The sequence below is a fragment of the Aspergillus homomorphus genome, assembly GCF_003184865.1.
Source record: "Aspergillus homomorphus CBS 101889 unplaced genomic scaffold BO97scaffold_43, whole genome shotgun sequence".
Lineage (NCBI taxonomy): Eukaryota > Fungi > Ascomycota > Eurotiomycetes > Eurotiales > Aspergillaceae > Aspergillus > Aspergillus homomorphus.
In genome coordinates, this window is record NW_020291929.1 from 261,598 (window position 1) to 288,370 (window position 26,773).

The 26,773-nt window shown below is 50.5% G+C and overlaps 10 protein-coding genes and 1 non-coding gene across 11 annotated transcripts; 8 read left to right on the top strand and 3 right to left on the bottom strand.

Annotated features, from left to right (window-relative positions):
• Positions 1–1,555: 1,555 nt before the first annotated feature.
• BO97DRAFT_408116 (isochorismatase family protein family) lies at positions 1,556–4,268 on the top strand. The gene has a single exon (XM_025695785.1). The coding sequence runs from the start codon at positions 1,717–1,719 to the stop codon at positions 4,201–4,203; it is 2,487 nt and encodes an 828-aa protein (XP_025548069.1). The 5' UTR covers positions 1,556–1,716; the 3' UTR covers positions 4,204–4,268.
• A 2-nt stretch (positions 4,269–4,270) lies between these two features.
• BO97DRAFT_193587 (rhamnogalacturonan acetylesterase RgaE) lies at positions 4,271–5,319 on the bottom strand. The gene is made up of 2 exons (XM_025690489.1): positions 5,042–5,319; positions 4,271–4,979 (listed from the first exon to the last, which is right to left on the bottom strand). The coding sequence occupies exons 1-2, from the start codon at positions 5,154–5,156 to the stop codon at positions 4,339–4,341; spliced, it is 756 nt and encodes a 251-aa protein (XP_025548070.1). The 5' UTR covers positions 5,157–5,319; the 3' UTR covers positions 4,271–4,338.
• A 1,781-nt stretch (positions 5,320–7,100) lies between these two features.
• On the bottom strand, positions 7,101–8,341 carry BO97DRAFT_397499 (enoyl-CoA hydratase/isomerase family protein). The gene is made up of 3 exons (XM_025694145.1): positions 8,047–8,341; positions 7,355–7,989; positions 7,101–7,280 (listed from the first exon to the last, which is right to left on the bottom strand). Exons 1-3 carry the CDS (start codon positions 8,157–8,159, stop codon positions 7,171–7,173), a joined length of 858 nt encoding a protein of 285 aa, XP_025548071.1. The 5' UTR covers positions 8,160–8,341; the 3' UTR covers positions 7,101–7,170.
• A 1,317-nt stretch (positions 8,342–9,658) lies between these two features.
• Positions 9,659–10,917, top strand: BO97DRAFT_459902 (uncharacterized protein). The gene is given in 2 exon segments (XM_025699314.1): positions 9,659–9,937; positions 9,955–10,917. 1 exon segment carries the CDS (start codon positions 10,112–10,114, stop codon positions 10,595–10,597), a length of 486 nt encoding a protein of 161 aa, XP_025548072.1. The 5' UTR covers positions 9,659–9,937; positions 9,955–10,111; the 3' UTR covers positions 10,598–10,917.
• A 478-nt stretch (positions 10,918–11,395) lies between these two features.
• BO97DRAFT_t229 lies at positions 11,396–11,467 on the top strand. Its single transcript has one exon. It is a non-coding gene; the product is annotated as a tRNA-Cys (tRNA).
• Positions 11,468–12,080: 613 nt separating this feature from the next.
• Positions 12,081–15,278, top strand: BO97DRAFT_472823 (uncharacterized protein; the record flags this gene model as incomplete). The annotated part of the gene is made up of 8 exons (XM_025700175.1): positions 12,081–12,148; positions 12,208–12,400; positions 12,461–12,878; positions 13,149–13,298; positions 13,336–13,939; positions 14,003–14,152; positions 14,202–14,461; positions 14,509–15,278. The coding sequence occupies 8 exons, from the start codon at positions 12,081–12,083 to the stop codon at positions 15,276–15,278; spliced, it is 2,613 nt and encodes an 870-aa protein (XP_025548073.1).
• A 1,072-nt stretch (positions 15,279–16,350) lies between these two features.
• BO97DRAFT_417377 (uncharacterized protein) lies at positions 16,351–16,722 on the top strand (the record flags this gene model as incomplete). Its single annotated transcript, XM_025696476.1, has 2 exons — positions 16,351–16,363; positions 16,427–16,722. 2 exons carry the CDS (start codon positions 16,351–16,353, stop codon positions 16,720–16,722), a joined length of 309 nt encoding a protein of 102 aa, XP_025548074.1.
• A 2,588-nt stretch (positions 16,723–19,310) lies between these two features.
• Positions 19,311–20,670, top strand: BO97DRAFT_459915 (uncharacterized protein; the record flags this gene model as incomplete). Its single annotated transcript, XM_025699315.1, has 2 exons — positions 19,311–19,353; positions 19,521–20,670. 2 exons carry the CDS (start codon positions 19,311–19,313, stop codon positions 20,624–20,626), a joined length of 1,149 nt encoding a protein of 382 aa, XP_025548075.1. The 3' UTR covers positions 20,627–20,670.
• A 1,071-nt stretch (positions 20,671–21,741) lies between these two features.
• BO97DRAFT_437354 (nucleotide-diphospho-sugar transferase) lies at positions 21,742–22,857 on the top strand (the record flags this gene model as incomplete). The annotated part of the gene is made up of 4 exons (XM_025697840.1): positions 21,742–22,024; positions 22,120–22,185; positions 22,267–22,778; positions 22,834–22,857. The coding sequence occupies 4 exons, from the start codon at positions 21,742–21,744 to the stop codon at positions 22,855–22,857; spliced, it is 885 nt and encodes a 294-aa protein (XP_025548076.1).
• A 1,153-nt stretch (positions 22,858–24,010) lies between these two features.
• BO97DRAFT_472824 (uncharacterized protein) lies at positions 24,011–24,837 on the bottom strand (the record flags this gene model as incomplete). Its single annotated transcript, XM_025700176.1, has 3 exons — positions 24,011–24,100; positions 24,157–24,448; positions 24,530–24,837. The coding sequence occupies 3 exons, from the start codon at positions 24,835–24,837 to the stop codon at positions 24,038–24,040; spliced, it is 663 nt and encodes a 220-aa protein (XP_025548077.1). The 3' UTR covers positions 24,011–24,037.
• A 970-nt stretch (positions 24,838–25,807) lies between these two features.
• On the top strand, positions 25,808–26,549 carry BO97DRAFT_428023 (WD40 repeat domain-containing protein; the record flags this gene model as incomplete). The annotated part of the gene is made up of 2 exons (XM_025697249.1): positions 25,808–26,318; positions 26,413–26,549. The coding sequence occupies 2 exons, from the start codon at positions 25,808–25,810 to the stop codon at positions 26,547–26,549; spliced, it is 648 nt and encodes a 215-aa protein (XP_025548078.1).
• Positions 26,550–26,773: the final 224 nt, after the last annotated feature.

The window sequence follows — 26,773 nt, forward strand, 5'->3', positions numbered from 1 at the left end:
CCAAGGTCCCCAAGAATTGGTAGTATCAGTCAAAGCATGTGGTAAAGCTGTCTACTGTTCTCCGGCGGACGTCCGTAGAAAGGCCGCATTCCGGCTTTTAAGTAACTAGAACAATGTGATCGGCAATTAGGGTCGTGCTACCCTAACTCAATAAACACGGATAAATTAGAGGGTTCAGAGAATGGGAGATTCAATCACCGACAAGTTGATCGCTTTGCATAAGGTGGTATGTCCAAAAGCAGCACAAGAAATCCAACCCGGATGGAATGTTCTTTCAAGGGTTGCTGGGTATCTATTCCTTTTCTCAGCTGCATGGCTTGGAAGATGCCATAGAAACTCTCTAGATGAGCCCTACATAATTTACAAATAAGTGCTGTTTACTTTCAATGCAATTTATAGATTTCTACGTGGCGACTATTAGGCTTGAGACAACTCCAGGACTATCCTGAATGGCCGCTCGATAAGCAAACTTATAGTCGACTGCATTGAGTTTAGCAAACAAAAATATTTGTTTTCTAGTGTATACTGTAGCAAACAGGATGCCTCCCAGCAGACCAGTCTTAGTTTTGTAGCGATGTTCCTTTTACATGCTCAGGGTGCTAAGAAGTTTTCTGCACTTTTTGATTGAGGATTGGCATGAAGACTTCTCTCTCTTGCCGTGCTTACCACACTGCTGTCTTAAGTGCACTCTTCGTCAACCATCCTGGCTTCTCATAGCGGAAGTGCGTTCGGATGCCGCACCATCAGCAATCTTTTTGGTGCACACAGACAAACGAGTAGTACCTTGGCCCACTAAGGAAATTCTGATTGGAAATGAAGAAAAAGTAAGTACCGTCAAAGAGAGTTATCCTGTCTTGAAGCAAGCTATCTATTCTATCTGCTGATCCTGTGTTTTCCTGCCTGAAGTAGTAAGCAGTGGCTCGCTTCGGCACACACTTGACCAGTCCTGCAACCATTCATTGTGCCACCATCAGCTTGTTACTTTCGAGCATATGATTGATTTTGTTCGGATAGCGATTTCCCTGTGTCCTTCAGTCCTGCATACTCACTCAAGAACAGAGTGATTGCTGAGCACTGACACGATCTTATCTGATCATACTGTAAGTATTGACTGGGGTCTGCTCTGTTTGCTTTGTTTCGTCTGTTTGTGTTGTCTGTTTGTTCTATTTGCACCCTCCAGTCACGTTACCTCTTCCTTGTCTCTACTGGTTCTCAGTATGTTCTCAGTACACCTTCTCTCTTCCACTCCATTCTCTCTCACAGTCTCACTTACGATGCCCGCAATATCCAGCTTATCCCCGTGTTTGCACCTCAGTCTCTTGCCTCTCATCAGATGTTATGCTCGTTGAAATTTGTCTAGTAGCCTAGCGAACCGACCAATCGAGCAGTCTCCGCATGTCCGACTCGGGACCGCTACACCGCTTCTTAATTCGGCCGACAGCCTCGGAAAAGTATTCCAACATGATGCCTGAGGGCTCAGGTGTCGAGTGCTTGCTCGCACCAACAAGTTTGACGTTTCCCCTCCGCATCTTCTCCTCACCCAACAACGACTTCCCAGTCTCGACTGCGACCTTCCTCAATGCTCAACCCCCACATTTACTGACATCGGCACAAATTGATCTTCAAGACCCGTTTTCTTATCTTTAGTTTCTCCAACATCATCTGAATCTATCATTCCTGCGTTCATTTCCTGCGCCTCGTTATCATGTCCCTACAATGAGCTTCCTCCCCCAATTCGGCAATCTGCCCCCCATTCAAACTCGCAAGGCCTTGCTCCTCCTAGATCTCCAAAATGACTTTATTCGCTCTACCGGGGCGCTTCATGTCCCGAACACAGCCGACTTTTTGGAAGTGATCCCCCAACTAGCCAGCACTTTCCGCCGCAATGGAGACGTGGTTTGGGTGCGCTCCCATGCCCAGTCCCAACAACCTCTAACCAGCCCATCGGACGCCCAAGACCTCGTGGTCCTCGGTCGAGCAGACCAAACTTTACAACCACAGAGCGCCCTCGACGGCGATAGCCAGGATGGCGACGAAAGCATGGATGAGGAGGCCTTCCTCTCAGCCAAGCAACCTCGGTGCTGTCTGCCGCAGACGCCCGGGGCTAAGTTCCCCGCACCGGTAGTGGCTGCGATAGACCCGGAGTCAGATACCCTCATCATCAAATCAGAATACTCAGCCCTGAGAGACCATAGCCTGATTCTATCTTTCCGCACGCGGTTCATCACCGAACTCTACCTCTGCGGATCTCTATCCAACATTTCGGTCTACGCCACCGCCCTCGACGCTGCACGACATGGTTTCTCCGTTACCCTGATCGAAGACTGTCTAGGGTACCGCAGTTTCCCACGCCACGAAGAAGCCATGCGGCGCATGGCAGACATCTTCGGCGCGAGCGGGATCACCACGCAGGAGCTCTTCGAAGAGCTCGACTGGGCGGAAACCGACGCAATCGCGCGGGGTAGTAGCACGCACCGCCCCCTGCGCACGGTAACCCCAGCAGGAATCGAGGGCGTAATGGAAGGACTGGACTTTGGTGCGCAATCGCGATCGGCGACGAAGAAGGAAGCGAGCGCGGAGGCTCCCGCGGTGGGCGGGGGCCGGCGCCGCCGCATCGAAGATCTCATGGCGGAGTTTTCCGATCCCGAAAACCAGAGTCTACAGGAACTGGCGAGCTACACGCGCTCGCGCGTCCGGAATGCGGCCTCGGAAGCGAATACCCCCCAAGTTGGGGCCCAGAAGGCGCGCATACGTGTCCGTCGTACAAAGAAACCGGATGCCAAGAGCGAGGCGGGTTCGCGCACAGACCAGCCGCGGCGAAGTGACCGGGCGAGAAAACAAGAGGTGTATAGGCCTGGGGATGTCATCGGGGAGGGCGACTCGCGGATTGTGTATGATTTGGAGTTACCGGAGGAGGCTTTCGAGAAGATACGCGATGAAGTCGCTTGGCAGAAGATGTATCATCTGTCAGGGCAGGTCCCTCGACTGGTGGCGGTGCAGGGGCGAGCCCTGGATGACGGATCTGTCCCCATCTATCGTCATCCAGCGGACGAGTCGCCGCCCTTGCAGCCTTTTACTCCGACGGTGGACGCGGTGCGGTCTGTTGTTGAGCTTATTCTCGGTCATCCGCTCAACCACGCGCTGATCCAATTGTATCGCGATGGACAGGACAGGATCTCGGAGCATTCGGATAAAACTTTGGATATCGTGCGCGGCTCGTCAATCTGCAACGTCAGCCTCGGGGCGCAGCGGGTGATGGTCCTGCGTACCAAGGGGAAGGAGTCCGAGGGCACAAGTGACGGTCGCCTCACGCAGCGTGTTCCCATGCCGCACGAGTCGCTCTTCATCCTGGGTGAGAAGACCAACATGCGGTGGTTGCACGGTATTCGACCCGATAAACGCGCCATTGATGAAAAGTCGTCCGAGGAGCGAGCGTACGGCGGACAGCGAATTTCGCTGACGTTTCGACACATCGGCACTTATCTCAGTCCGACCGAAGACGCGATCTGGGGCCAAGGTGCAGTCGCCAAGACTCAGGACAGTGCCCGTCCAGTAATTCATGGCCACCCGGCGGAGACCGAGCGCATGATCCGGGCATTCGGACAAGAGAACCACGCGACTGATTTTGACTGGGACGGTGTCTACGGCGGGGGCTTCGATGTTGTGAATTTTGTGACGGCCACCACGGCCAAGCTTGTGCTGGGGCCGGACCCTGTGGCTAACTTCCGCATCCGTCTGTGTTTGAATGAAAACGGACTTCGCTACGATGCCACACATTCAGCAAGCACTTACCCCGACAAGCTGCCGGTGTTTATTGATGCCAATGGGGCCGAGGTTGCCGGTGACACGAATATCATGGCGCACCTGGCCAAACACGCGTTGGAGTTAGTGCGACCGGGGGTGGACGCACTGCGTGGCGGAAACCTCCTGTGCGAGATCAACCAACTACTAGCCAGCTGCCGCGACCAGAAGAGCTCGACTGGTAATATTGAGTTGCTGAGCAGGTGGGAAGCGGCGCTTCGGGAACAACCGTTTGCCAGCGGCGCCGCCTTTGGAATAGATGATTGTTCGCTCTTCCCTGTGCTTTGGGAAATTCAGACGACCAACCCACTATTGATTGCGTCGTATCCGAATCTGATGCAATACTACAGTCGAGTGGAGAAGCGGGGAATAGTGAAGACTACATTGGAGGAGATGGCATAAAGGCACAAATCCTGCAGACTTATAGGGGCGGCTTTCGCTTATGGGCTCAAGTGATACAGTCAGATACCATTTGCAATGCAACTACACTATACATAACATGACTTCCGTCTCCCATCCCTTTCCCCAAACTCTTCACTATAGACACGACCCCTCGAAACTCGTCGTCGTCAAGACATTCTTCAGCGAGGCGCCAGTGCAGACGACAGCCTTGAAGAAGGCCTCAGTGACGACCTGGGCTCCCTCGGGACTGGTGTGGGTGTGATCATTGGGGAAGTAAGAGTCAACCGTGTCTTTGCCCAAGGACTCATAGATAGCGGCGACATAGGCGCCATGGTCGACGTACCCCACCCCGGCAGCCTCGGCCGCCAGCTCGGCGTATCCGACAAAGCGCGAGGGGGAGTAGTTGAAGGAGCCGCTCTCCCAGGGGTTGTTGGGGGTCTGGCTGCTGATGAGGACGTTGGCGCCCTTAGCGGTGAACAGCTTGGCGGCGTTCTCGAGGTAGGCAGGGAAGGTCAGGATGGTCTCGTTGACGCCGTTGTAGACGCTGTAGCAGACCTCACTGCCGGTGCCGCCGCAGTCGGTGCGGCCGTTGTCGGTCGTCGACAGTGAGCCACCGTCGTTGTGGCCGAACTCGATAATCACGTAGTCGCCCTTTTTCACCACCTCGGCGATGTTCTCGAACCGGCCCTCGCGCGTATACGAGCGCGCGCTGCGGCCCGCCACAGCGTCGTTGACCACGCTGGCTGAGACGTAGCTCGAGACGTACTGACCCCAGCCTGCGACGCATTAGCACCCAGTACAGTACAACTGTGTGGTCGGAGGTGAGGTCCCCACGTACCGTTCGTGCCAGATCCACCACCATTCTTCGCCATGGTCGAGTCACCGGCGAGATAGATCGTCGCGGCGAGGGTAGAGGGGAGGAAAAAGAGCGGTGCGAGAGCTGCAGTCTTCATCTTGGCGGTTCTTGAGTACGGACTCGTTTCTATTGCTTTTGTTTGCGTTAAAGTGAACTTGAATTCTACTCCAGCCCGTATCCCATGCCCTCATAACCCTCTTATATACAGTACGCACGATGACCCCAAGAGCAATACGTGGAAAAACCAAGCCCCCAGCCCATCTATCCCACACGGACAATTTCCTTTCCTCTATCCACCGCAGCAGTCCTCGGACATCAGTCAGAATCAGGACCGAGAGAAGTCGGGTGCTCCCCAAACACCCTCAGTGTCAGGTTCAGTATGGGGTAGCTGCACGGCCAACTTGGCATTCTTCACCAAGGATTTCACGCACCCAACTCGGGGTCACCACTCCGAGTGTTGGGTCCCTGGGACGAATCACACTCGCTGGTAGGCTCTTCAAATGCAAACAAGCCCGCCGATCTCTGGGTATCAGGGGATACTCTCAATATTCTTCGGGTTGACGGAAGGGGGAAGTGCGGGGTGCAGGTGTTCTTGGGGAGTTTTCCCACCTGTGAGGGAGGGTGCATGACGTGATGTGAGGCTTGGGATGATAGAATCGAGGGCTGACGGCATGTGGAGTGTGTGGTATGAATGCAGAGTGAAGTTGAAGGATGAAGCTCCGTTTCGATCTGGGTTAGTCGCGGCGGCAAGGAGATGGAGATGGAAGCGGGGTACATACACTATACAGCATAGCATGCACAGCGTCAAGCGCGGTGAATATGTCCGAACACCGAGATGGTACATCTCATTGCTGGGTTGTTTAGTTCCAGTTCACTCGGTAGTTGAGCTCTATGGTTCTGCCAATATTCGTGTCTGAGTATGGCCTGTTGCTGAATCTGTCTGTAGAGGCATTTTTCACCTGCGAGCAGATACACTGAATATCAGGATAAAAATAGCAACCAATTCTTCAGGCCTCCAACTCGATCGGACATTTCTCGGGACTTGGCGACGAGCAATTACCTCTTACAATAACTCGGGAGTGCGAGCAATGACGTGCACAGCCCAGTAACTCCAGAGTCACTCTTCTAGACTCCCTCTAACTATGCCAAGCTCTTGGAGTCTCCACCACTAGCTACAAAAATCCTGTCCCCTTCTCCAGTTCGACCCTAATTCTCCCTATAACAGCCACAACCCCGTGATCTCTTACATAACTGAGAAACCCCTGCAAGCAGAAACACTGGGCAGCCACAGGATGTCCTGACTCTGAAACACTCTGAGGCGCCACGACTCATGTCAGGCGGGTGGCAGGGCTGGGCAACACTAACCGTTTCAGCCTCCTCCGGCCGGACCAACACCGAATGCCGTCTTCGAGATACGGGGGTATGTCTCCACTGCCTAGAAATCTAGATGCCGGGTGAGACTTGTCATGTACCGCCGTGGTCCTGGTGGAGATGGCCGTAGCCACATGACTCCGTGGTCAATTCCACTTGCGGTCAGGTTGTCTGGGTGTGCAAACCAGTTGTAATCCTTGGATGATTGTGGTAAGCAAGAGACTGTACACACACACATCGAAACTGAGGTTTCTACCTACGCCGCGATCACTGGTTTCAGTGGAAACACCTGTGTGGAATGCAATTCTTGTCGATCTCTTTGTACGACAGGCCCTCGACTATTTGAGAGGTAACTGCGCCTGCCATACTGGTTGACCTAACTCTTTCAAACAATTGCTTCATGAAAGGAATAAGCCTGTGAGATGTGATTAAGCTTGCTGTATTGGTGTCTGGGACATACCCGGACTGAGGTTGCTGCGACGAGATCAAGCCACATCCAGCGATGCTTCCTAGAAGCGAAGTACGAGTCCACGCCCATGAATGGGTAAGTCTCAGCTCATCAATCAACCTGAACAATACAGACTCAACGACATGAGAACTCGAGCACCTGGTAAAAGTCTCTGTCAAGACACTCCAGCGCCCGCAATGAACTACACAAACCACAACACCAAGTGAAAGCAATCATTCTAACAGCAAGTACCAAACCAGCAGTACTCCGTACTATACACAATCCCCGAGCCCTACAACTTCTCAAACGTAGGCTTCCGCTTCTGTATGCCGGACAATAACGCAGCCTCAACATCCCTAGTCTGCAACGCAGCACTATTCCAAACAGCCGTATACCTCAACCCTACACCGAACCCACGTTAGCACACACACCCCCAAACCCACCCAAGACACAAAGAAAAGGAGAAAGGGACATACCATCCTCAACACTCCGATCCCTAGACCAATTCAACAACTCCTTCGTCCCCTGCACCGCAACCGGACTCTTCCCCGCAATCAACGCCGCCAACCCCAGCGCCCCCTTTACCGCCTCCTCCTTATCTTTAAAGACCCGACTCACAAACCCAACCCTCAACGCCTCCTCAGCCCCAAACTCCCTCCCAGACAAACTCACCTCCTTCACCCACCCAAACGACCCAACGACCTTGGGCAACCGACTCAACGTCCCAATATCCGCCGCCAACCCGATATCGACCTCCTTCACGGCAAACCGCACATCCGCCGCGCACACGCGCACATCCGCCGCCACGCTGAGGTCGATCGCCAGTCCCAGCGAAAAGCCATGCATGGCCACGATGACCGGTTTCTCGCACTTCTCTAGTGTCGAGATGCAGTGCTGAAATTCCAGGATGTGGCGCCGCAGCTGGGTCGCTTTGCGCGCGGGGTCGAGCGGTTCTTCGGTGTTGTCTGACGGGGAAAGAGTCCCCTGCGACGCGGCGTGCACGTCTAGACCGGCCGTGAAGGCTTTTGGGCCTGCGCCGCTGAGGACGATGGCCCGGATTGAGGGGTCGGTGGACAGGCGGTTTATCAGGTTGGAGAGTTCGTGCCACATTCTGGATTCTGGGTGTTAGTGTGGATGGGGGGTAGGGGCGGTGGGGAGGGGAGCGCACGCTTCGATGAAGGCGTTGAGTTTGGCGGGACGGTTGATTTCGACGTGGGCCACATATTGGTGCTCTGCTGGGAAGGTCACTGTGAAGTATTCGTAGGTGTATGGCTGTGACATTTTGTGTTTGTAGTGGGATTGAGGTGGAGGGATTGCGAAGGGTGAGGTGAAGTTGATGGTGGGTAGGACAAGTTGAGTTGGAGAAGAAAGGAGATGAGGGGAGATTATCACCCGTTTCTGGGGTATTCGTTGAGCCGAGGTAAAAATGCATGGAACCGGTTGGGGAATTCCCTCGGCCGCGGATTCCCCCATTAAGTGGTCATAACTGAGGGAAGACATTCCCATGATGTATGCAAATGCAACCTGCTTTGGACTATTTATCTCATTATATTTTGAGGCTTCTTACTGTAGATTGGCCGTTTCACCAGGTGGTTTGCGGGTGTGGTGCAAATGACGTCATTCCAGTCACATGTAGATACAGCCCTACAAGTACTCCTGCAGCCTCATGCATAGTCAATCGAAAAGACCGTCAATGGACCTATAGCCATACTTGCTGTGAGTTAAATTAGATAGTAGCCGAAACTGAGGCTAACTACTGAGGCTTGACTTCCGCTCTCATTGACGACTACAAAATAGAGGTTATAGCACTGCAATTTCTCTGGGGGGAAAGAAGCAAGTTATGTGAGTGGAAGTGAGGATTAAGTTGTACTAGACTCGAATACCGTAACCGCATAGTTTTATCCGGCCACTGTATGGTAGACTTCTCTGCTAACATGCAGTACATAAAGTAAAACCTTTGCAGGCAGCATGAGCCATGCAATTGCTTCGGTGCCAGCTGAATGGCGCAATCTCGGACCGTCTCACATTGAATTATTCCAAGTTCCTGGCTTGCTATCGATCTTAGTATGACAATATACGACTCAATATGTTCCATTTGCAACAATCTGCTAGATAAATGGTTATGCTGTTGATTTAAACTGTGCCACATATCTCAAGTCACCTGGTTCGTGCGTTAGGCAAACCCATCCATTGCTCTAGAAGGTGGGTGCCAGGCTTTACTGTCTATCATGTTATGATAGTCTCCATTCCTGTGTAAAGACATTATTCTGCAAACTCATCATAATGTTCATACCTCGGTTCAATACTGCCAGCATTCATACCCACTTCATTAGTACATTTAGACACCGCACATCATCATTTATCACTCAACCACCGACCACCAATCTCACCCGTTCCATCTCCCTCGAAACCAGAATATTGCAGTGACGAAGGAAAGCAAAAGACTGGTAGCATTCCCTCCACCCCGCGCACCCGGTCTCGATACGATCTCCGCCGTCTGATCTCATGACTTTGTCCTAAGATCTCGCCATGCTTATCTAAAGCGACAACCCGCAACTTACGATCTCTCGCCCCGACAGGTAAGCCCACCACCGTCTCAAAACCTTCCCGAAAGACCGTGACAACAGGTCGAAACTCGCGTGCAGAATACTCGCCTCCCGCACACTCGACACGCCACATGCTCACCTCCGTAGCCCCGTTCCAGCTGACGTAGATCCTGTCACTCACGATAGCAGCAGAAGGACTCGTCAACGGCCCTCCCAACCCAAGAGCCCTTCAGCAGTTCCTACCAGGTCCGGTATCGGATAAAGCCAGTTGGCTACCCAGCAGCAGACAAGCATGAGTTCCACATTACCCGCGATGATACCGCACTCGTGATAGTCTACAACCCCGTGCTCGGAGATCTGAGCTCGGTTGGGGGATCAACCGGGTGGATCGTCGATGGAATCTTCCAGGAAATCGATGTTGAAAGTGGAGCTTTGCTTTTCGAATGGCATGCACTCCAGCACTTTCCGCTGAATGTCACATTCCACGACTCGATAGCTGCGAATTTAGAAGATGTGAATCTACTCCAAAGACCGCGTTTGACCACTTCCGTATCAACAGCGTGGGAAAGGGTCCTTCTGGAAACTACTTGATTTCATCCCGCCACACGCATTCAGTCGTCAGTATTGAAAGCGTCATCCGGGGAGGTGCTATGGGTGCTAGGTGGAAGACTCAACGAGTTCCGAGATATGTCGGACGGAGCAGCCACAGACTTTTCATGGCAGCATGATGCTTGCTGGCGGCCTAATGACACGATGGCTTTATTTATTAGTTCAGCCAAGTTTGAAAATGACCTGATGCCAGAAGCTCAAGGCGTTGCGCCCAAGGTCGATGTCCCAGCGCGGCAGGTCTGGCTTCAGACCTCATACCGGCATCTCAACTATGTCAAGTCCGGCTCACGAGGTAATGTCGATGTTCTGCTAAATGGGAATATCCTCGTTGGCTGGGGACATAGTGCTGCATACACGCAGTACACACCCGATGGCACGTCAGTAATCAGCAATATGCATTTCGGTCGTTTTACTCTTTTCTCCTTTAGGGTCACCAATTCTTACCGAGTCTTTCAAAGGGTCTTTGGTTGGAAAAACCGCGTACAAATCCCACTGCAGTTGTGGATTGACGGCAGGTGTTTGTCAGTTGGAATGGTGCAACAGAAGTTGCTAGTTGGAGCTTAGAAACGCTGGTCGATGTTTCACACTCAAAGTCCCATCCGGTCACCACAGTTGCCAAGAAGGGATTTGAGACAATTATTGATGTTCCTGCTGGGTCTGAGGGCCAGCAGATTTCGTGTGGTTGCTCTCGGTCAACAGGGCCGTGAAATTGGAACATCCCAAACCTTCTGGGTGGATCCACCGTCTAGATGGCGAACGGCCCTGCGTTGTGTGGTAACATTCATTATCATACTGGCAGCTACAAAAGTGCTTCGTTTGTACTTTCGGAACTCCTAATGCTATACGGTAGATCTTCCGGTCGATCAAGACTTCATATGAGCCCCTGGACCGTGGAGATTTCATGAACATGTGAAATCCATGGAACAATGTCGAATGAGAACATCTTATAATTTTGTGTTTTCGGATGGAAATAGATTCCCAGAATCCAAGTGCAAGAGGGCGGTTACTATGATACTCGAGTAAATGTGGAGGAAATGACATATTGGATGCGTGTCAGATCCTTTGCTTTTAGCTACGCTCATAACATAAAATGTACGCACTCGTCGGCCGCCTGTATATATCTTCATGACCGAACATGATTGGATGATTGACAAAATCAATATCCAGAACTTTGCAACTTGCTTCTTGCCTATGGTCTTCAAGTAGTAAGGTTTTCTGCACCAAAAGTGAACAGTGCATTGCACCTCAAGAATAACTTGAGTATCATAGGTTCCTTTATATCTCGGCTGATACACTAGAAAAGCTCCATGGGAACAGGTTGCGGAACATAGACAAAAGCCAAAGCCAGCCAATACCAAGAAAGGGTCGGTAGCTCAGTGGTAGAGCGCAGGATTGCAGATCCCGAGGTCACGCGTTCGATCCGCGTTCGGCCCTTCTCTTTTGTCTTTTTTTTTTGGTTCGTCCCACACCGAATATCCTGGTTTGTAATTTTGGAATCACTAATACAATTGGATGTAACCAAGTCTGCTATTTGTCGCTCATACCCGCTTATACTTGGTACACGTTAAATATCGTTATACGTGCAGTAGATACTGGCTAATGGCTTGTAAAATCGGGTTGATGAATTCCTTCATGGCGACATCATACTATCATGCAGTAAAATTATCTTGAATAGCACCGCTTTGTATGTGTAGTGGTACGGATCAACCTTTGAATGAATACTGAACTCGTAGATCCGATGCTCAAACATACCATGAAAAAGAAGGAAGTTCGCTTCCCCAATGTTGGATGACAGGACAAGGGCAGGGGTAACATCAACATGCATACCTTATCACTTGAGTGCATATAATACACTAGCTCGGATGGCATGGCGAAGCGAGTGCGGAACGTGGGAGGAAAGTCTTGCCGCCCAGCATAGACTGGTATACAACAGCATCGAAACAACCATATCTAACACAATATAAAAGATCTTCCCCCATCGGTCCCAGTATGCATGAACTTTCAATTACAAGCAGCAGCAACAACAGCAGCAATCTACATCTCCACCATGTCTTCTCCGATCGATCTTCGCAACCCCGGACGCCCGATCCATGTCGGGGTCATCTTGCTCAACACGTAAGGATCTCGAGCTCCTTATCCTGGATAGAGCACTGATTTGTTTACGATCGATCTAGGGTCACCGAGCAGTTCGACATCGTCCCCGTCAACTTCTTTTCCGTCCTGAGTCGAGAATTCCTTAAGGACATGCCCGACGATTTTGTGACGGACGAGCTTAAGGCTCAAGCTCTAGACTTCGTCTTCCACTGGGTCACCGAGACCGGCGACACCCCTGCCAGACTGACCTCAAACTTGAGAGTAGTGCCTACAGTAGGATCCCCCTTGCCACGACCCTCCCTTCCTGCAAATCACATGCTTACAATCCACTAGGACTCCTTCGCTACATGCCCGCCACTCGACATCGTGGTCCTCGGTGCCAGCAAACTCGGTTACCAGGCGAACGAAGCCGAGAAAGAGTTCCTGCGCAAGAGCTACAAGGACTGCGCCGCATTTCTCACGGTGTGCGGAGGGTTTGAGCCGGCGCTCGCTGCGGGGATCCTGGAAGGTCAGACCGCAACTGGGCCGCGGTTCATGTTGCCTAGGCTGCGACAGGAGTCTCCTGGGACCAACTGGGTCGAAAAGCGATATGTATGCAGTGACTCTGGCAAGCTGTGGAGTACAGGCACGTTGCTGAATGGCCTGGATATGGTGGCGGCATTTGGTCGGTCTGTCTGGGGAGGAGAGGGCTCTCTGGTTGACAATATGATCAAGAAGGGGTATTTTCCTGAGCGTGATGTGGATTACAAGGGTGATATACTGTGAAGTGAAACCATGGGCATGAGATGAGCCTTGTAGCTCAATATGTTTGTTGTAAGGCAGAGGGGGACCAATTAATTGTTGATGTTTATCTTATCTCTTATCTATGCGAGGCGGCAAAATAGAGGCGGTGACCGCTGCTATTGACAGCGCGGCAAAACCTTCCTTCCGCAGTGCGGCTTCGCGTCGAGTTTCCCACCGCTTTCCCGCGTCCTTATTTATGAGGCCCGCAGTTAACTAACTACAACAATGGTCTTTATAGAAGCTGCTGTATATCGACAATGGCAGCAGACGATGATTTTAAATTTATGTGTCCTCGACCTAAGACGTCTCGGGCGTGCGAAAAATGCAGGACACGTAAGATTCGCTGTCTTCCCCCTGAACAGCCGTCCTCTCAGAATGGCTGTCGGAGGTAGGAACTATATTATCGAGATCTTCGAGCTGCAAAGCTGATGAAGACAGATGCATTAAGTTTGGCTACGACTGTACTCTCTTCGCCAGCCAGTCTTCCAGCAGCAATGAGCAATCCTCTACCGAGAGCTCTTCGACAAGCGACTGCAGCATTCAGTCCCGTAAAGAGGATGTCGTCTCCTCGCTCTTCAAAACCGCACCGAACCACGAAGACCAGTCTGCCCAAATGCGCGACTTGCATCGCCAAACATTGCGCAAAGCACTACTCGGTGACAGCTGCTCCCATCATGAAGACGATGGTCTCAAAACCAACACACCGCCCCTTAGCGAATCTTCAGCACCCGGCACTAAATATAACAACCTCAATGTTAGTATGAAGGAGGCAGACGAGCTTCTATCTCAATTCAAGTATCGGACTGTTTACTTCCCATTTGTGGAGGTGCCTGAAGCTTTATCCGCCGCCTCGATGGCAAAATCCCGACCCTTCCTCTTCTTCGCCATTCTTGTAGTATCTGCAGTCCGAAGGCCGCTTTTGCAGAGAAAGCTCGATGAGAAGTTCCGTCGTGTGCTAAGTGAGAGAATTGTTCTCCATGGGGAGAAGAGCCTAGACTACGTTCAAGGTCTGCTCGTGTATCTTGCATGGTATAGCCGAACCCCAGCTCTGCCGCGGTGAGGAGCTCCAAATTGACTTTAACCGTGAGGCAGGTATCCGATGCACATCCGACCAATGAACAACCAGATGTGGCAGTATCTGCAAATACTCACTGGGATGATATCTGATTTGAAGCTTGATCACAAGTTGCAAGACACGGCTATGCGCAACTCTTGCCTCGGATGTTATAATTTATCATCACTGTGAGTTAATTCATGCCTCCCAGGAGACTGGTTGCTGAGTGAATGTTAGTATATCTTTTGGCCTACGGCGTCGCAGTGACACTGCAATATTCCAGGCTCTGAAGTCGTCGATAGGAGATGAAACATCTTCCAACCAAGATATCAGCATCGAAACACAGCTTTCACGAATCCAAATACTCTGGGAAACTCTAGCCCGCCACAGATCAGACTCCCGTGAAGACACACTCGAGTCAGGAAGCGATACATTGTCATTTCACCTACATATGCAAGACCTCGAGCGTAGGATACGATCGGATGTACCCGCAACAGGTACGTTATAGTCATTGCTTATAAGGCTTGGTGTTTGCTGACCCCAGGAGAAGTCCCTTTGCGCCTCTCTATTCAGTCTCTGAAAGTGGTCCCTGCGAATCTCCCATGGACAGCGCACAGTTCAAGCCCAAACCGAAGACCACCTTCCGACCCGTTGACAGTTAGCCACCAACCATTAGAGCACTTGCAAGAAGCCCGCTCCTGCTTTTCCGAGATCCAGGGCTTCTTTGACTATCTTCTCACCATACCCACGGCCCAATACATCTATTTCTCATTGAGGGAGTGGTGCCAAATCATCCTCACAATCAGCACTGCGTCACAAATATGCTTTGTCTCTTCCCCATCCGTGGATTCGCAATGGAACGAGCTCCAGACAACAGCACGTTACAAAATGCAAGTCTACCTCGAAAGCCTCTCGCACCGCATGTCGACCCTATCCATTTCGAAGCCCGGCGACACCCCTGATACCTTCAGTATGTTCAAGTCGGTCCTGGATATCGTCCTAGAGACGTACGCGGCAGCCAGTAGCAACTCTCCGTCCGTATCACCTTACGATGGCTCGGGCACCGATGCTCTGAGCACGCTAAGCGCTGAGAAGGATGAGCCTTCGCCAACCAAGTCCAGTCGATGTCCTATAATGAATGGAAGTATCAAACAGACAGAGTTTTGGGAGGCGGTTCAGCAGAGTAATGCCATGTGTGGATCAGGAACGGGAGCAGGCTACCATCAGGCACCTTTTGGGGCTGGGATGGATAAATTGTTCGATGATGACCAGGATTGGCCGAGCTTGTTTTCGGAATGGGTCAACTTCACTTAGGCCATTATAACGTAATATCTGTGGCTTGACATCTTCATCTTACCTTGAGAGAGGTGGGGATCGGACTATCAAATCTTTGATATGTATGTAGTGACGCATGCATATCATCCCTGCTAACGAGGATCGGCGTTGAGGTGCGCCAGTCATATAATTGTCTCATGCAAAATGGGGATAGCACTAAGCAAAAAGGGTCTGAACGGCAGCAGAAACTCACAAAAGGTAATGCATAGTCGACTGTCAGCGTAGATTATGCCGGTCATGTGACGCTTCTTCCCCTACTGCGGTGTTTCCAACAATGCGAACTGGCCTTCAAGAGTCGATATCAGGGACCGCGCGCGGTCATATTGAGTTCACTAAGTCTACAGTACCAGCGAACAAAGAAATGCCAGAGCTAACTGTACCTTATCACTTCACCAGTGAAGAGCTCGCTCTAAGACAAAAATGCAGCAGGCAGCAAAACGCCCCAGAAAATTGAGACACCACAGACAACAAAGCAAGAGCTGCGTCTAGAGGCAAATCCCTGCAGAGTTTTAATCTTCTTCGCTAGCCTAGCTGATAACTTCCAGCAGGCCAAGTTGAATTTTTCAGAAGGGAATATTCCACCAAGTGAAACGAAACTTCCCACCAGATTGGATAAAGACTTGCGGACAGTCTCCAGAGAGCGTCTCAACATTCACCATTATACTCCCGATATAGCGGAGATCGTCTCTAGGGCCAGTGGACCGACAGTCTCGCTCAGACTCCCGGAAAAAGCATAAATACTGCTCAAATCCCCTGCCAAGTTCGAAAATCATTCTCATCAAACACAGCCCAGCGAGGGACGTGGGCGAGGCAAAATAAAGACCCAGCTGTAGTTGTAGCAACGATCACGACTTAGTCTGGGTCCTTGCCCACGTCCCTGAGGATCGGGCCTGGTTCTATGACGCCAACCTCAAGTGTCACCGGCGATCAACAGCACATCAGCAAGCATCGAAGCCGCGGTCTCAGGGTTGGCTTCTTGTGGACAGCCGCTTCACCCGTTGCCTAGCAGCTTGGATACCAAGATAACCTTGGTATATCGAGTTGCGAAACAATGGCCTATTGCGGTGAGTTGTTTCTCCAAACAGATCCTGCATCATTTAAGCCTGACGCTCGCTGCTAATCATCAGTGCAGGCTCCCGAGTATATGACAACCTGTAAAGAACCACGGGGTTTCAGACGAGTGGCCCAGTGGTACATTTACCCGGCTGCGATGGTTGTTCTGCTGGGCCTGTGCTGGGATATTCTTCCTGGCATTGTCTTCAAGCCTGGACGTCCAGAGCCTACAAGAACCACCAGGCTCAGGTCGCCCAATATCTGGGTTGACGTGCTGTGTGGGGCAGGAGTGCCGGTCTTTGGTGAAGAAATGTCATCTCTGTGTCCTCGTGGGAGAAAAACAAAGATGCACAACAACAACGGAGGATAAAAAGCAACAAAGAAGAAAACGAGAAGGATAGCCAGCTTGCATGGCCTGTGCGAGCCTCTCACGGTTCAGTTTCCAGAGCGGAAAGGTCCATCGTCTGAGGCTGTTGAACACCGGTCTGACCAGCTGGGAAAGGCAAACCTCGGGAGATTTTGCTTCACGAAGGCAAGAAATCCGACTGGCAGAGTATTGTCAACCAAGCCACAAGTCGCGACATCGGAGCCATGCGTTCTGAGTTGTGGTCAGCTACGAGCCTTTCCTCCGGTTAGCGTTCAATCTGACCCAATACAATCGCGTGCTTAAGCTCGGCTGCGTCTTCGGTATTGACGAGATACTAGAGACGACCAGGGCCCGGCATGGATGAATCATCCCTGTTAAGATCGCACTTGTTATGTGTCCGATCTGGTCTTCAACACAGTGGAGGTTCGGCGGCAGGTCACCACCAACGGTACGTACCTTCGAGAAAGTACTACGAGAACTACAAACGTCCGTCACTACCCGGAGACAGTTGCTGGCAATTCCAACCCACACTGACCACTGTGATCGGGTTGTGTCTTCTTCTATCTCACCTCTCTGTGTGTGAATGCGCGTTGGATTCAGGCGAAAGCATCGAGACAAGATCATTCCCAATTCATTCTGGCGCTTGCGTTCTGAATTGGCCCTATGGCTCGTTCGTAATCGCTTCAGGATGTGACCTCTCTTGATATTTCAACTTGATAGATCAAGCCCAGGTAGAGAACATTGCATTGGTCGGCCTTGTGCTTCAATTACTCTTTCTCAACTTGATAAGTCAAAGTCAAGTAGGAAAGGGTAGTGGCCAACTTCATCTTCTACAACCAGGATGTGTTTCTCCTACAACCAGGACTCTATCGTGGACTGTACCATCACGCGAGGCTCTTTGCAAGCTCGATAATACCACCTTGTGGGCCGAAGGAGAGAAGAAAGACGTATATCGAGCTATCTGGCCACCCGGGCCCGGCACCCTGAGATGGCGGTCTTGGCTGACCACGGCCCCCCCATACAGGGTAAGAACCATCAGAACTATATGATCTTGGCATCTAAAGTCTACTGCCAAGTTCGCTTACTTTCATGAGCACTGGAAAGGCTGTTGGTTGGCGTGGTGTTGGATTGTTCTTTGGTAGGGGTGTTTGGATTCTTGGATTTTTTGATGTGCATCTTTTACAACTAGGATGTGCCCACAAAGCTCCTGAGAACGAGTGATATCACTCACCCCACTATGTCTGTGGCTGCGACGAAGAACTTCACCATCAGGCTGTTGGGGCTTAATCAAGACGAACTGTCAGCGAGTGAGGGAATGGAAGAGTCGTAACTTTGATATCTACAGAATGTACTGGTCCTTTAGACAAATCCAATGGTCTCGTCGGTGCCTTCGCATCGTCTTCCGCAATCGAAAGACTTGCTGGCGCGACAGTTGATCCGCGATGTGAAGGCGGTCTTCCAGGAATGGTCGATCGTCTGGATAAAGGTCCGGATACAAGGCGTTCTATAAGCATAATGTTTGCTACATTGACAGTCATGGTTGCCTTGAGGAAGAGGAACACTACCCACAAGAATTTCATCAAGGAAAACCGTTGAAGCTACCCGACCCGGCTCGCATTTCCTGGTTATTCTGATAATGTCAAGGTCTGGGTTCCAGGTGAAAAGCCTTTGCTTGTCCGAGTTATGTGGATGATCGGTGCACCAGAGCTTTTGAAGCAACAATTATGCTTATTGTCGAAGGGAACCACGGTTTGCTGCTACCGAGTGCATCGATACGTCGTCCCGAGCTAAGTACTGGGGATCGAAAGACATGATCACGAGCACTTTACACAGCATCGATCAGAGCCTGGAGAGACCGAAGAAGAATTCAAAAGCCATTAAAGCACTCGTGAAGGAACAATTTGGGACACCAGCAGGAGAGATACCACTGGCTCCTGCAAAAGGGCACGATGAAGATCCTGTCGCAGTCAAAGATGGCATTACGCTCCAACAAATTCATATTCTAGTGGGGGATCAGGGTCACTAGAGCCCAGAATGAGGATTCCAGAACAAAATCATTTTCTGACAAACAAACAAAGCCGTTGAAGCTATCCGGTAAGCACTGGCTCACATTTCCTTGTTATTCTGATAATATCAAGGTCTGGGTCCCAGGTGAAAAACCTCAAAAAAACAATCAAAATAATTGATATATTCCAAAACACCAGAAGAATAAGTTAAACCTCTAGAGCAGTTGTAGCACATTTTGACTTTTATCATACATGACCAAAGGCAGATCATAAAGCTATAGTTGCGGCCTGACTTTCGGCCCAGCCCATCAAGGTATATTCACTACACCAATGTACTTTGAGCCAAACCCCTCTAAATGGACGCACAATCTAAACTCCTACCATGGAACCACCTGAAAACTATATCAACAGCTCATTTCGTGAAATTAGGCTATCCTCTCTTCGAGAGATACCTTTCTGTGGCATCCCACACCCCCCCTACCGAGATGGAAAGATTCGGTCTCAACAAATTCACACTAAGCGCTGTCAGCGCTAGAACGTCTTCTTCCCATCACAACATATTTCCTTCCCCTCTTTCTTGGCAAAATGCCGCAGTCAAATCAACAAGGCCACAGAAGAATCCTCAACAGTCGAGCCAACCCATCATGGTAACTCTACTGATTCTCTTCATCGGATTATTCCTCGCCTACCTTCCTTTCAAGTCTAGATCACGTTCTCGCCTCAAGAGCCAAATCTCGAAGCCCACACAGACCGGAACTTCCAATCCAGCAGAGTGCCGGACGCTCATAAAAGCAGAGCACTTCGAAGGCCTGAAGAACCACCTTTCCCAGCAGCAATCCCGCATACGAGCGAACGGGCGCCTTCGCGTCAGTTTTGGCATAGAGAACGCCTTCACGACGCCTGATGAGCAATACGCGAATCAGTTTGTGAAGCAGGCGAGAAAGCTCACCAGCCTCAAAGCAGAAGAATGGGTGGAATTGGCCGAAACACTCCGCTCCATCGCTCACAGCCTGATCAGCATCTCCGCGAAGTCAGAGCGTGGTCTTCACCTTGCAAGCCTCATACAGTCCACTTCCCTGCGAGCCATCCTAATCACGCTTCTGAAAGTGCAGCTAGATACAATCCCAGATGTCGAAAGCCACATTGTTCTGTTAGCGAACAGGATCAATGACGTCTGGCAAACATCGAAAACAGAAACGAATCTCGTGGACTTTGCCCGGAACGACGAGCTCCAAGCACCTTTATCGGCTATTTTCCCCGAGTATGACATAACAGACCCCCGTAAGAACCCACTGTGCTGGATCCTGCCTGGGTTCGAAACAGCGTGGCGGATCAATCTGCGCATGCTCCTCGAACTCCAGTTTAACGCCGGCAACGATCGTCCGAAATGGAGGGAGACAATGATCGCTTTCATGCGGAAGCCTACCAAAGCTCAGTTCGAAGACCGCCAGACGAGCGAAGTCTCGGCGAAGGATCTCGTTGCCGAAGCACTGCGGTTATACCCCCCTACGAAGCGAATCTACCGTGCGTTCGAATGGGAGGAAGATGGAGATACCAAGTTGGATACTTTTGCGGCGGACGTAGAGGAATGTCATCTCTCGAATGAGATCTGGGGACTGGATGCGCTGAGGTACAATCCACTGCGGTGGAAGACTCTGACGGATGCTCAGAAGGAGGCTTACCTGCCGTTTGGCGGAGCTCCATATGAATGTCCTGCGAAGGCCGTCTTCGGACCAAGGATGATTGGCTTGGTCGTTGGAGCTACCCTGGAGGCCATGCAGAGGAAGGGAAGTTGGAGGAGCAGTGGGATGGACATGTTTCGTGGGGAGCGGTTGATGAACGATCGGGCCTCATATGAGGAGATGTATCTTCGTCTAGTGACAGCTACAACGCACTCTTGAGAGGGAGTTCGTGTTGCAGGCATATTTTTGTGGGTGCTGTCTGGGGCAAGGCTGGCGCTTCTATGGTATGATCGGCCAAACTTAGACCCGAGATTATCGCAATCGCTCTGTCAAGTGTTTTTGTGTATTGGGCGAGTGTCACTGATCGGGCAAGAATTAACAAGCCTAGAGTGAGTGGCTGGAGGCTGATCATTTTCATTTTGTTGTCAAGTTGTAGAAAACTTTATCATACTTTCCCCCAGAAAGAGTTGCTAATTCTGCCAGGGAAGTTGCTGAGTTCGGAATAAGGTACGGACCCCTATTGGGGCCAGCTTTGGTAGAAGTACATCATTCGATGCTACTAGAGCATGCCTCCTGAGGAATGAGAAGGGCGTGCAGGGAAGGCCGAAATAGCTGGTTACGTAGAATCGATGGTAGCTACAGACATACATGGAAGGAGTCATATGGCGGGTGAGCAACCCTGGGCGACTAGACCAACTACAAAGTTCAGATTGGACCTTCAAGCTACCTAGTATCAGTGTCTAGAAGAACCTATGTGAAGTCACTGGGCGGGAAAGAGATGGAGGGAACCGACAAGTGAGCACGAACTCGGACTCTCTTTTATGGCCTAGATACCAACAAAAATTTAGTAGTTTTACTCTACTTGTAACGTTTTCCAGACAATCGCAAGAGCACGCGAACATAGCAGAATTAAAGAAGATATCCGCTAAGCTTGTCTCTGACAAGTTGTACCTAGTTCAGTGTGTGTTGCAACAAAGAAACAGTGTACCATGGCGCGCTAAATGCTATTTGGCGAGAACAAAGAATCTGATGAGATTTACCTTAAGGTCAGTAGCCAGGACGGAGGGCTCCGCGGAATGTTGTCTGTCTTTGTTTGCCGCGCCTGCGGAACTCTTTTCTTCAATGAAGGCTACCGTCAGTTCCCCAAAAGTCATATAAGGTCCTCCTTTCCTCCTTCAAGCCTACCTTTCTCACGATCCAAGAGCAAAGACAGAATAAGAATCCAACACATCATTATGCAATCCAACTCGAGGATTGCTAGATATGTCATTCGGTTTGCTCGATACGTCTTATGGCTTGATCTTCGCCTCGCCGTGCTTTTGCTACTCGGATGGATGTGTCTTCTACGCTCCCCTCCATCGGATTCTTTGCCGGATATAGACTGGTCAAAGTACGCCTATGTCTTGAGTGCCCACAATGTGGTTTATCTCTGCAATGCCGTCATGGCCTTTGAGTCCCTGCATCAGCTAGGGAGTCAGGCTGACAAAGTACTCTTGTATCCATCGGACTTCGACTCCGAGGACAAATCTATCGAGGGCAGATTGTTGCGTAAAGCGCAAACCGAGTATAACGTCAACCTAATGCCAATTAGAGAACAAGATCAACAACACGGCGTTGGTAAGCTCATCTTCTGCGATGTCACGTCAAGCAACCATCCTGGTTACATACGATGACAACCTATATGGTGACCAGGGAATTGATTACATTGACAGTGTCGTGGGAAGAAAGCTATACAAAGCTGCTAGCGTTCAACCTGACCCAATACAATCGTGTGCTTAGTCTCGACTCGGACGCAATGATATTGCAGGCATGATCCATTCTTTCCTCGCAACATTCGTGTCTCTCTTTCTAACGCACAGCGCGACAGGAGATGGACGAACTGTTCTTGCTCGAAGACTCTCCAATCGCCATGCCACGGGCATACTGGCTCGGTTCCAGTCTTCGCCCACGGACATCTTCACTCGTCCTGATCCAACCGTCGGAGACCGAATTCAGCCGAGTGTCGGCCGCTGTTCAGCACTTCGCACGCGCCGATGGGGAAGCCGAGGTCCTCAACAGCCTGTACGGTGAAACCGCCATCGTCTTACCCCACCGCCCGTACATCGTTTGTACCGAGGAGTTTCGTTCCACAAACCATGCAGCGTACCTGGGAAGCCGTCACGCCACTTGGGATCCCGAATCAGTTCTACAAGAAGCGAGATACGTGAAGTATTCCGACTCGCAGGTTGCTAAGCCCTGGCTCAAGACCCCAAGGAAGGTATTCGAGAAGGCACAGCCGGCCTGCAGCGTTGACACGACGGCGAGTACTTTGGACTGCCGCGCCCGTGACCTCTGGCTGGGCTTTTACACGGAGTTTGCCGAGCGACGAAAGGTATGCCGCAATTCCGTTGTCGGGACAAACAGAAATCTGACTCATTACGTGGTAGAGAATCTGCGGGTCAGACCTTTGAAAACCTCAGGCCTAGGACGACTGCAGAAGAAGCATTGCCTTCTGAAACTGGGAAATGATTTCAGCTGGATGAGCTTCTCTCAGGGTCTTGCCGAGGGACAAGGCGACAAGATATGCACCTCCATTCCCATCTTGAATCACACAGAACGTGATTCATTTTGGGACTGTGGAAGGGTTGTCGTGCGGCGAAGACCCTGCGGAAGTGCCCTTCAAATATGACCAGGTCCTGGAGGATGAGTACACAATGTGCTCTACGAGTATGACTAGGTCCTGGCGGATGAGTGCACAAAAATCAGAGATTCCATCAAATATCACGAAGTTTGAAAAGAAGAAACACCGCTAGGCGGTATAAACAACACAGCTCTGCCGATATCACCGAGAACACAATGCAATGACATCGACTGAGTTGCCCAGGCGTCCGGCCACATGAACAAAGTATGACATGCGAATATCTCCACGACCTTTCATACCACCGATAAGTTGTCGGCTACAGAGGAACGCCTGGCCACTGATCAGCAAATTTCAGAGTCAAACAAAGTCCTCGAGTCTCTGGGGCCAGTACGTCTCAGTAGCAAAGACGCAGATAGCGGTAACCACCCCTCTGCCTGGCGATTATCCCGAGGAAGACGATCTGATCGTAGACTTTGGATAAGCCGTTGGAAAAGAGACTGGGGCGAGCGGCTCGTGAAGCTTTCCTATGGAATGGAGGTCTACGAGAAGGATGAGATTATTCTCCTGCTGGCGAAGAAGTCTAAGAGTCAGGATCAGATGCTGACGATCCTTTAAAAATGGCTCTATAATTTTATATCTGAATTTATATATAAAATGTTATATACACTATTCAATCTTTCTTGCTTGATCTTTCTGTTTAATTTTGATTTCTACTATTATCCTTAGCCGTACTTTTCACCGAAAATATTCTTTTGTTGCAGATTTTGCTTCAGAAGTTTAGTGTAAACCATAAGATTGTTTCTATCTTTTGGTTTAATGTTAGAGGATTAATTTGACAAGATTGATTACCAAGGGAGCGCACTATTAGCTTATGATATTCATACTGCATAGAGTCGTCTACTTCGTTTCGAACTCACAATTTGCTCTTATCTATAATCTATCATCCATAAAAGACTTTAACAATGCGCTTTCAAATTCAAAGCATCGAGATTAGGAAGATCGCAGATGAGCTATGCCGCGGATGGTTTCAAAAAATCGTTTACACCTTCAAACTCGGGGTGCAATTTGTGTCTCTTGATCGGTTCAGCAAAGCGCACAATATAGTAAACATCGCAAAAGGATGCCTTACAGCTTCCCAGGCCTTCTGCTCTTCTAAGTGCTCCCGGCCATGCATTCTCTGATCTACGAGTGCATTCACTCGCCAGCGATCCTGTGTTCCCTTTCTCTTCTGGCAACAGCGGGGCACAGCGAGGACTTTCTTTCCAATATACTCACTTGGGTCCACTTCGAATGCAAGCCATTTATTCGCGTACACCCCTTTATCATCCTCAATCTCGATGATGTTGATTTGCATGACTTCCGGGTCGGTGTCCTCAGCTGGGACCAGATGGTCGAATGTAACACCGTCGTAGTCAATGAGTCTGGTCAGGTAAATGGCAAACAGTGATTCAGTATCGCGGAAGCCATTCTACGTTTCGAAGTACAGATGAAGGAGACCTTACTCTTCTTCGGGGCGCCTCTGGGGCATCCAGCCCAAGGATTCATCCCGAACCACCAGATCACCGGAAACTTCCGAACTGACATCTTGTCCGTATACCGCCCGGTACGTCAGTCGGGCTAGCTCGGGACCTGCTGGCTGGGGAAAAGTCCGGTTCTGAAGACTGAGGCACCACGAGATATGTGGTAGCAGTTTTTTTATAGCGACAAGTGGACCTTCGATCTGAACTCTCAGCGGCTTATCGGGCGGTGGGAGGTGATACTGGCCGCGAGGAGTGCGGATGCATGGAGGGATGAAAAGTGGAAGTGCCATTGCTCGGAATGGCATGAGACACCATGCATTAGGAGAGATGGAATATGTGGGACACGAACAATAGCTCTAGCATGCTATCTCACCAGCTTGTTTTTGTCAGTGCGGGGTCAATAGCTTCGCACTTGATCACATGACCCTCTGTGTGGCTGTGACCTACTGGTAGTGAAACCCGGATGCGCTTGGTAGAGGAGTTGATGCCTCCGAATAACCCTACGAAGCGACAATTTTCTATTTGCAGTCCATGACTGTCTGGTTCCTAAGCTTCTCGCAGGTGTCATCCTTCCATCTTGCTGTTGCTGCTGGTCTCTTGCTGTTCTTGAAGGCACAGAGTACGAGGTTAAACTCGCTTCGGCAAATAGTATGTAGAAGTGGAGAAAATCGTCCGGTCGAAGTCAGAATGAATTGGATCGCCTCGGCGGCTGTGTATTGGTGTGCCTTGTGCCAACGCGTCGAGATAGGCGTCTTGCATGCAAACGTCTCAAATAGCGCTAACGTGCCCAGAAAGACAGACTCCTGTACCCTGTCAATCCGATGAAGCTAGGGCCGGAAATCCTGAGCTTCAGGGGGCAGATCCGACCGGGCTCAGTTCAGGAAACGGTGCCTGTCTAGAAATAGCATATAATACCAAGGAACTGAGTTGTTGATAATAGTCTTAGTTCGGTTATGGGAGATAAATCAAGCTCTTAGCATCATCTTGAAGGCAAGAGACGGGTGGAATAGCAACGATATGGGACTCCGCGACCGGAGAGTTGCTGCAGACATTTGACCTGCCAGATTCCCCTCGTGATCTTGGGTGCCTAGGAGAAGAACAAAGACTGGTGGTCGTGCCTGAGGACGATTGAAGTGGTGGTTATCACATCCAGCAACGTGAACCTTGACTGGGCAGTGCTTGTAAGAGTCGATCATACCACATTAAAATGGCATACTTGAGGCAATCGCATGGCCAGATTCAGGAGGCCCGTTGGTCATTATGGTCGATGGACAGATAATGCGAGTTTGGGACGTTTCATCTGGCGTTTGTAGCCAGCAGCTGGCTTGCGATGGGCTCGTGACCTATGTGGTTTCGAAAAGCTCGTCCATCCTGGCTTCAACGTCATGGGGTGGATCTATTCAAGTATGGGATACCTGCAAACGCCGGTGCTTTCTCAGACAGCACATAAACGACCAGCCCTCCTTGAAAAGCTTTTCCTTTTCCAAAGATGGAACCACCTCGGCAGTGATCTTCAATATCAAAGACCTCCAAGTTCGAATTTCGACTACCGGTGGTGTTATTCCAACTTTGACCGTGCCGGTGCATCCGAAGGCTAAATTGAAAGGTAACAGCCAACCGCTGGATATTTCGGAAGATGGAAAGTTCATTGTGTTGGCGTCGTATGGCGAAATTCAAGTCTCGGACATTGAGACAGGACGCTGCGTTTACACGATACTAAGCCTCATCCTACCCGCTGCTAGTCACCACCATCATCTGCATCCTAAATGCTGTGCGCACGTGATATATAGAGAGAGACAGAGGAGATTCAAAATGAAAGAGGTCATATACGCTACAAAGCACACGTCTAACACATACGACCACAGGGTGTGGAAAACAGGGCTTCCCGTCCGCTCAGCCGTACTTAAGCCACCTATTGAACGCGGCCGAGTGGAATATGAGCCCTTTCTCAGTCGCTGCTTTATGGGTGAGCAACGCTAAGACGAAGGGTGAGTGCGGGTGATTTGGGTGATGTTGTCAAGAGCGTGGGTGAGCGGGGTGAGCAGGATGAGCAAATGGGTGAGCGATCGAGTGACCAAGCGGGCCAGCCAGGCAACCAAGCGAAAAAATTTTTGAAGTTAAATAGGGCGTTTGACCTGGTTATCCATTCCTTTTTTTCTGTTCGATATACTCATTCTCAGTAAACGACTTCAAAAGTGATCCCATATCGAAAATCATCATGTCACG

Excerpts from the sequence above, each read along its gene's own strand:
- BO97DRAFT_397499 (XM_025694145.1), bottom strand. The coding sequence starts at position 8,159 with ATGTCACAGCCATACACCTACGAATACTTCACAGTGACCTTCCCAGCA. Across the intron at positions 7,990-8,046 it reads CTCAACGCCTTCATCGAAGC|AATGTGGCACGAACTCTCCA; the intron begins GTGCGCTCCCCT and ends CCCAGAATCCAG. Across the intron at positions 7,281-7,354 it reads GGATCGGAGTGTTGAGGATG|GGTTGAGGTATACGGCTGTT; the intron begins GTATGTCCCTTT and ends GGTTCGGTGTAG.
- BO97DRAFT_459902 (XM_025699314.1), top strand. The coding sequence starts at position 10,112 with ATGTCGGACGGAGCAGCCACAGACTTTTCATGGCAGCATGATGCTTGC.
- BO97DRAFT_408116 (XM_025695785.1), top strand. The coding sequence starts at position 1,717 with ATGAGCTTCCTCCCCCAATTCGGCAATCTGCCCCCCATTCAAACTCGC.
- BO97DRAFT_193587 (XM_025690489.1), bottom strand. The coding sequence starts at position 5,156 with ATGAAGACTGCAGCTCTCGCACCGCTCTTTTTCCTCCCCTCTACCCTC. Across the intron at positions 4,980-5,041 it reads TGGTGGATCTGGCACGAACG|GCTGGGGTCAGTACGTCTCG; the intron begins GTACGTGGGGAC and ends AATGCGTCGCAG.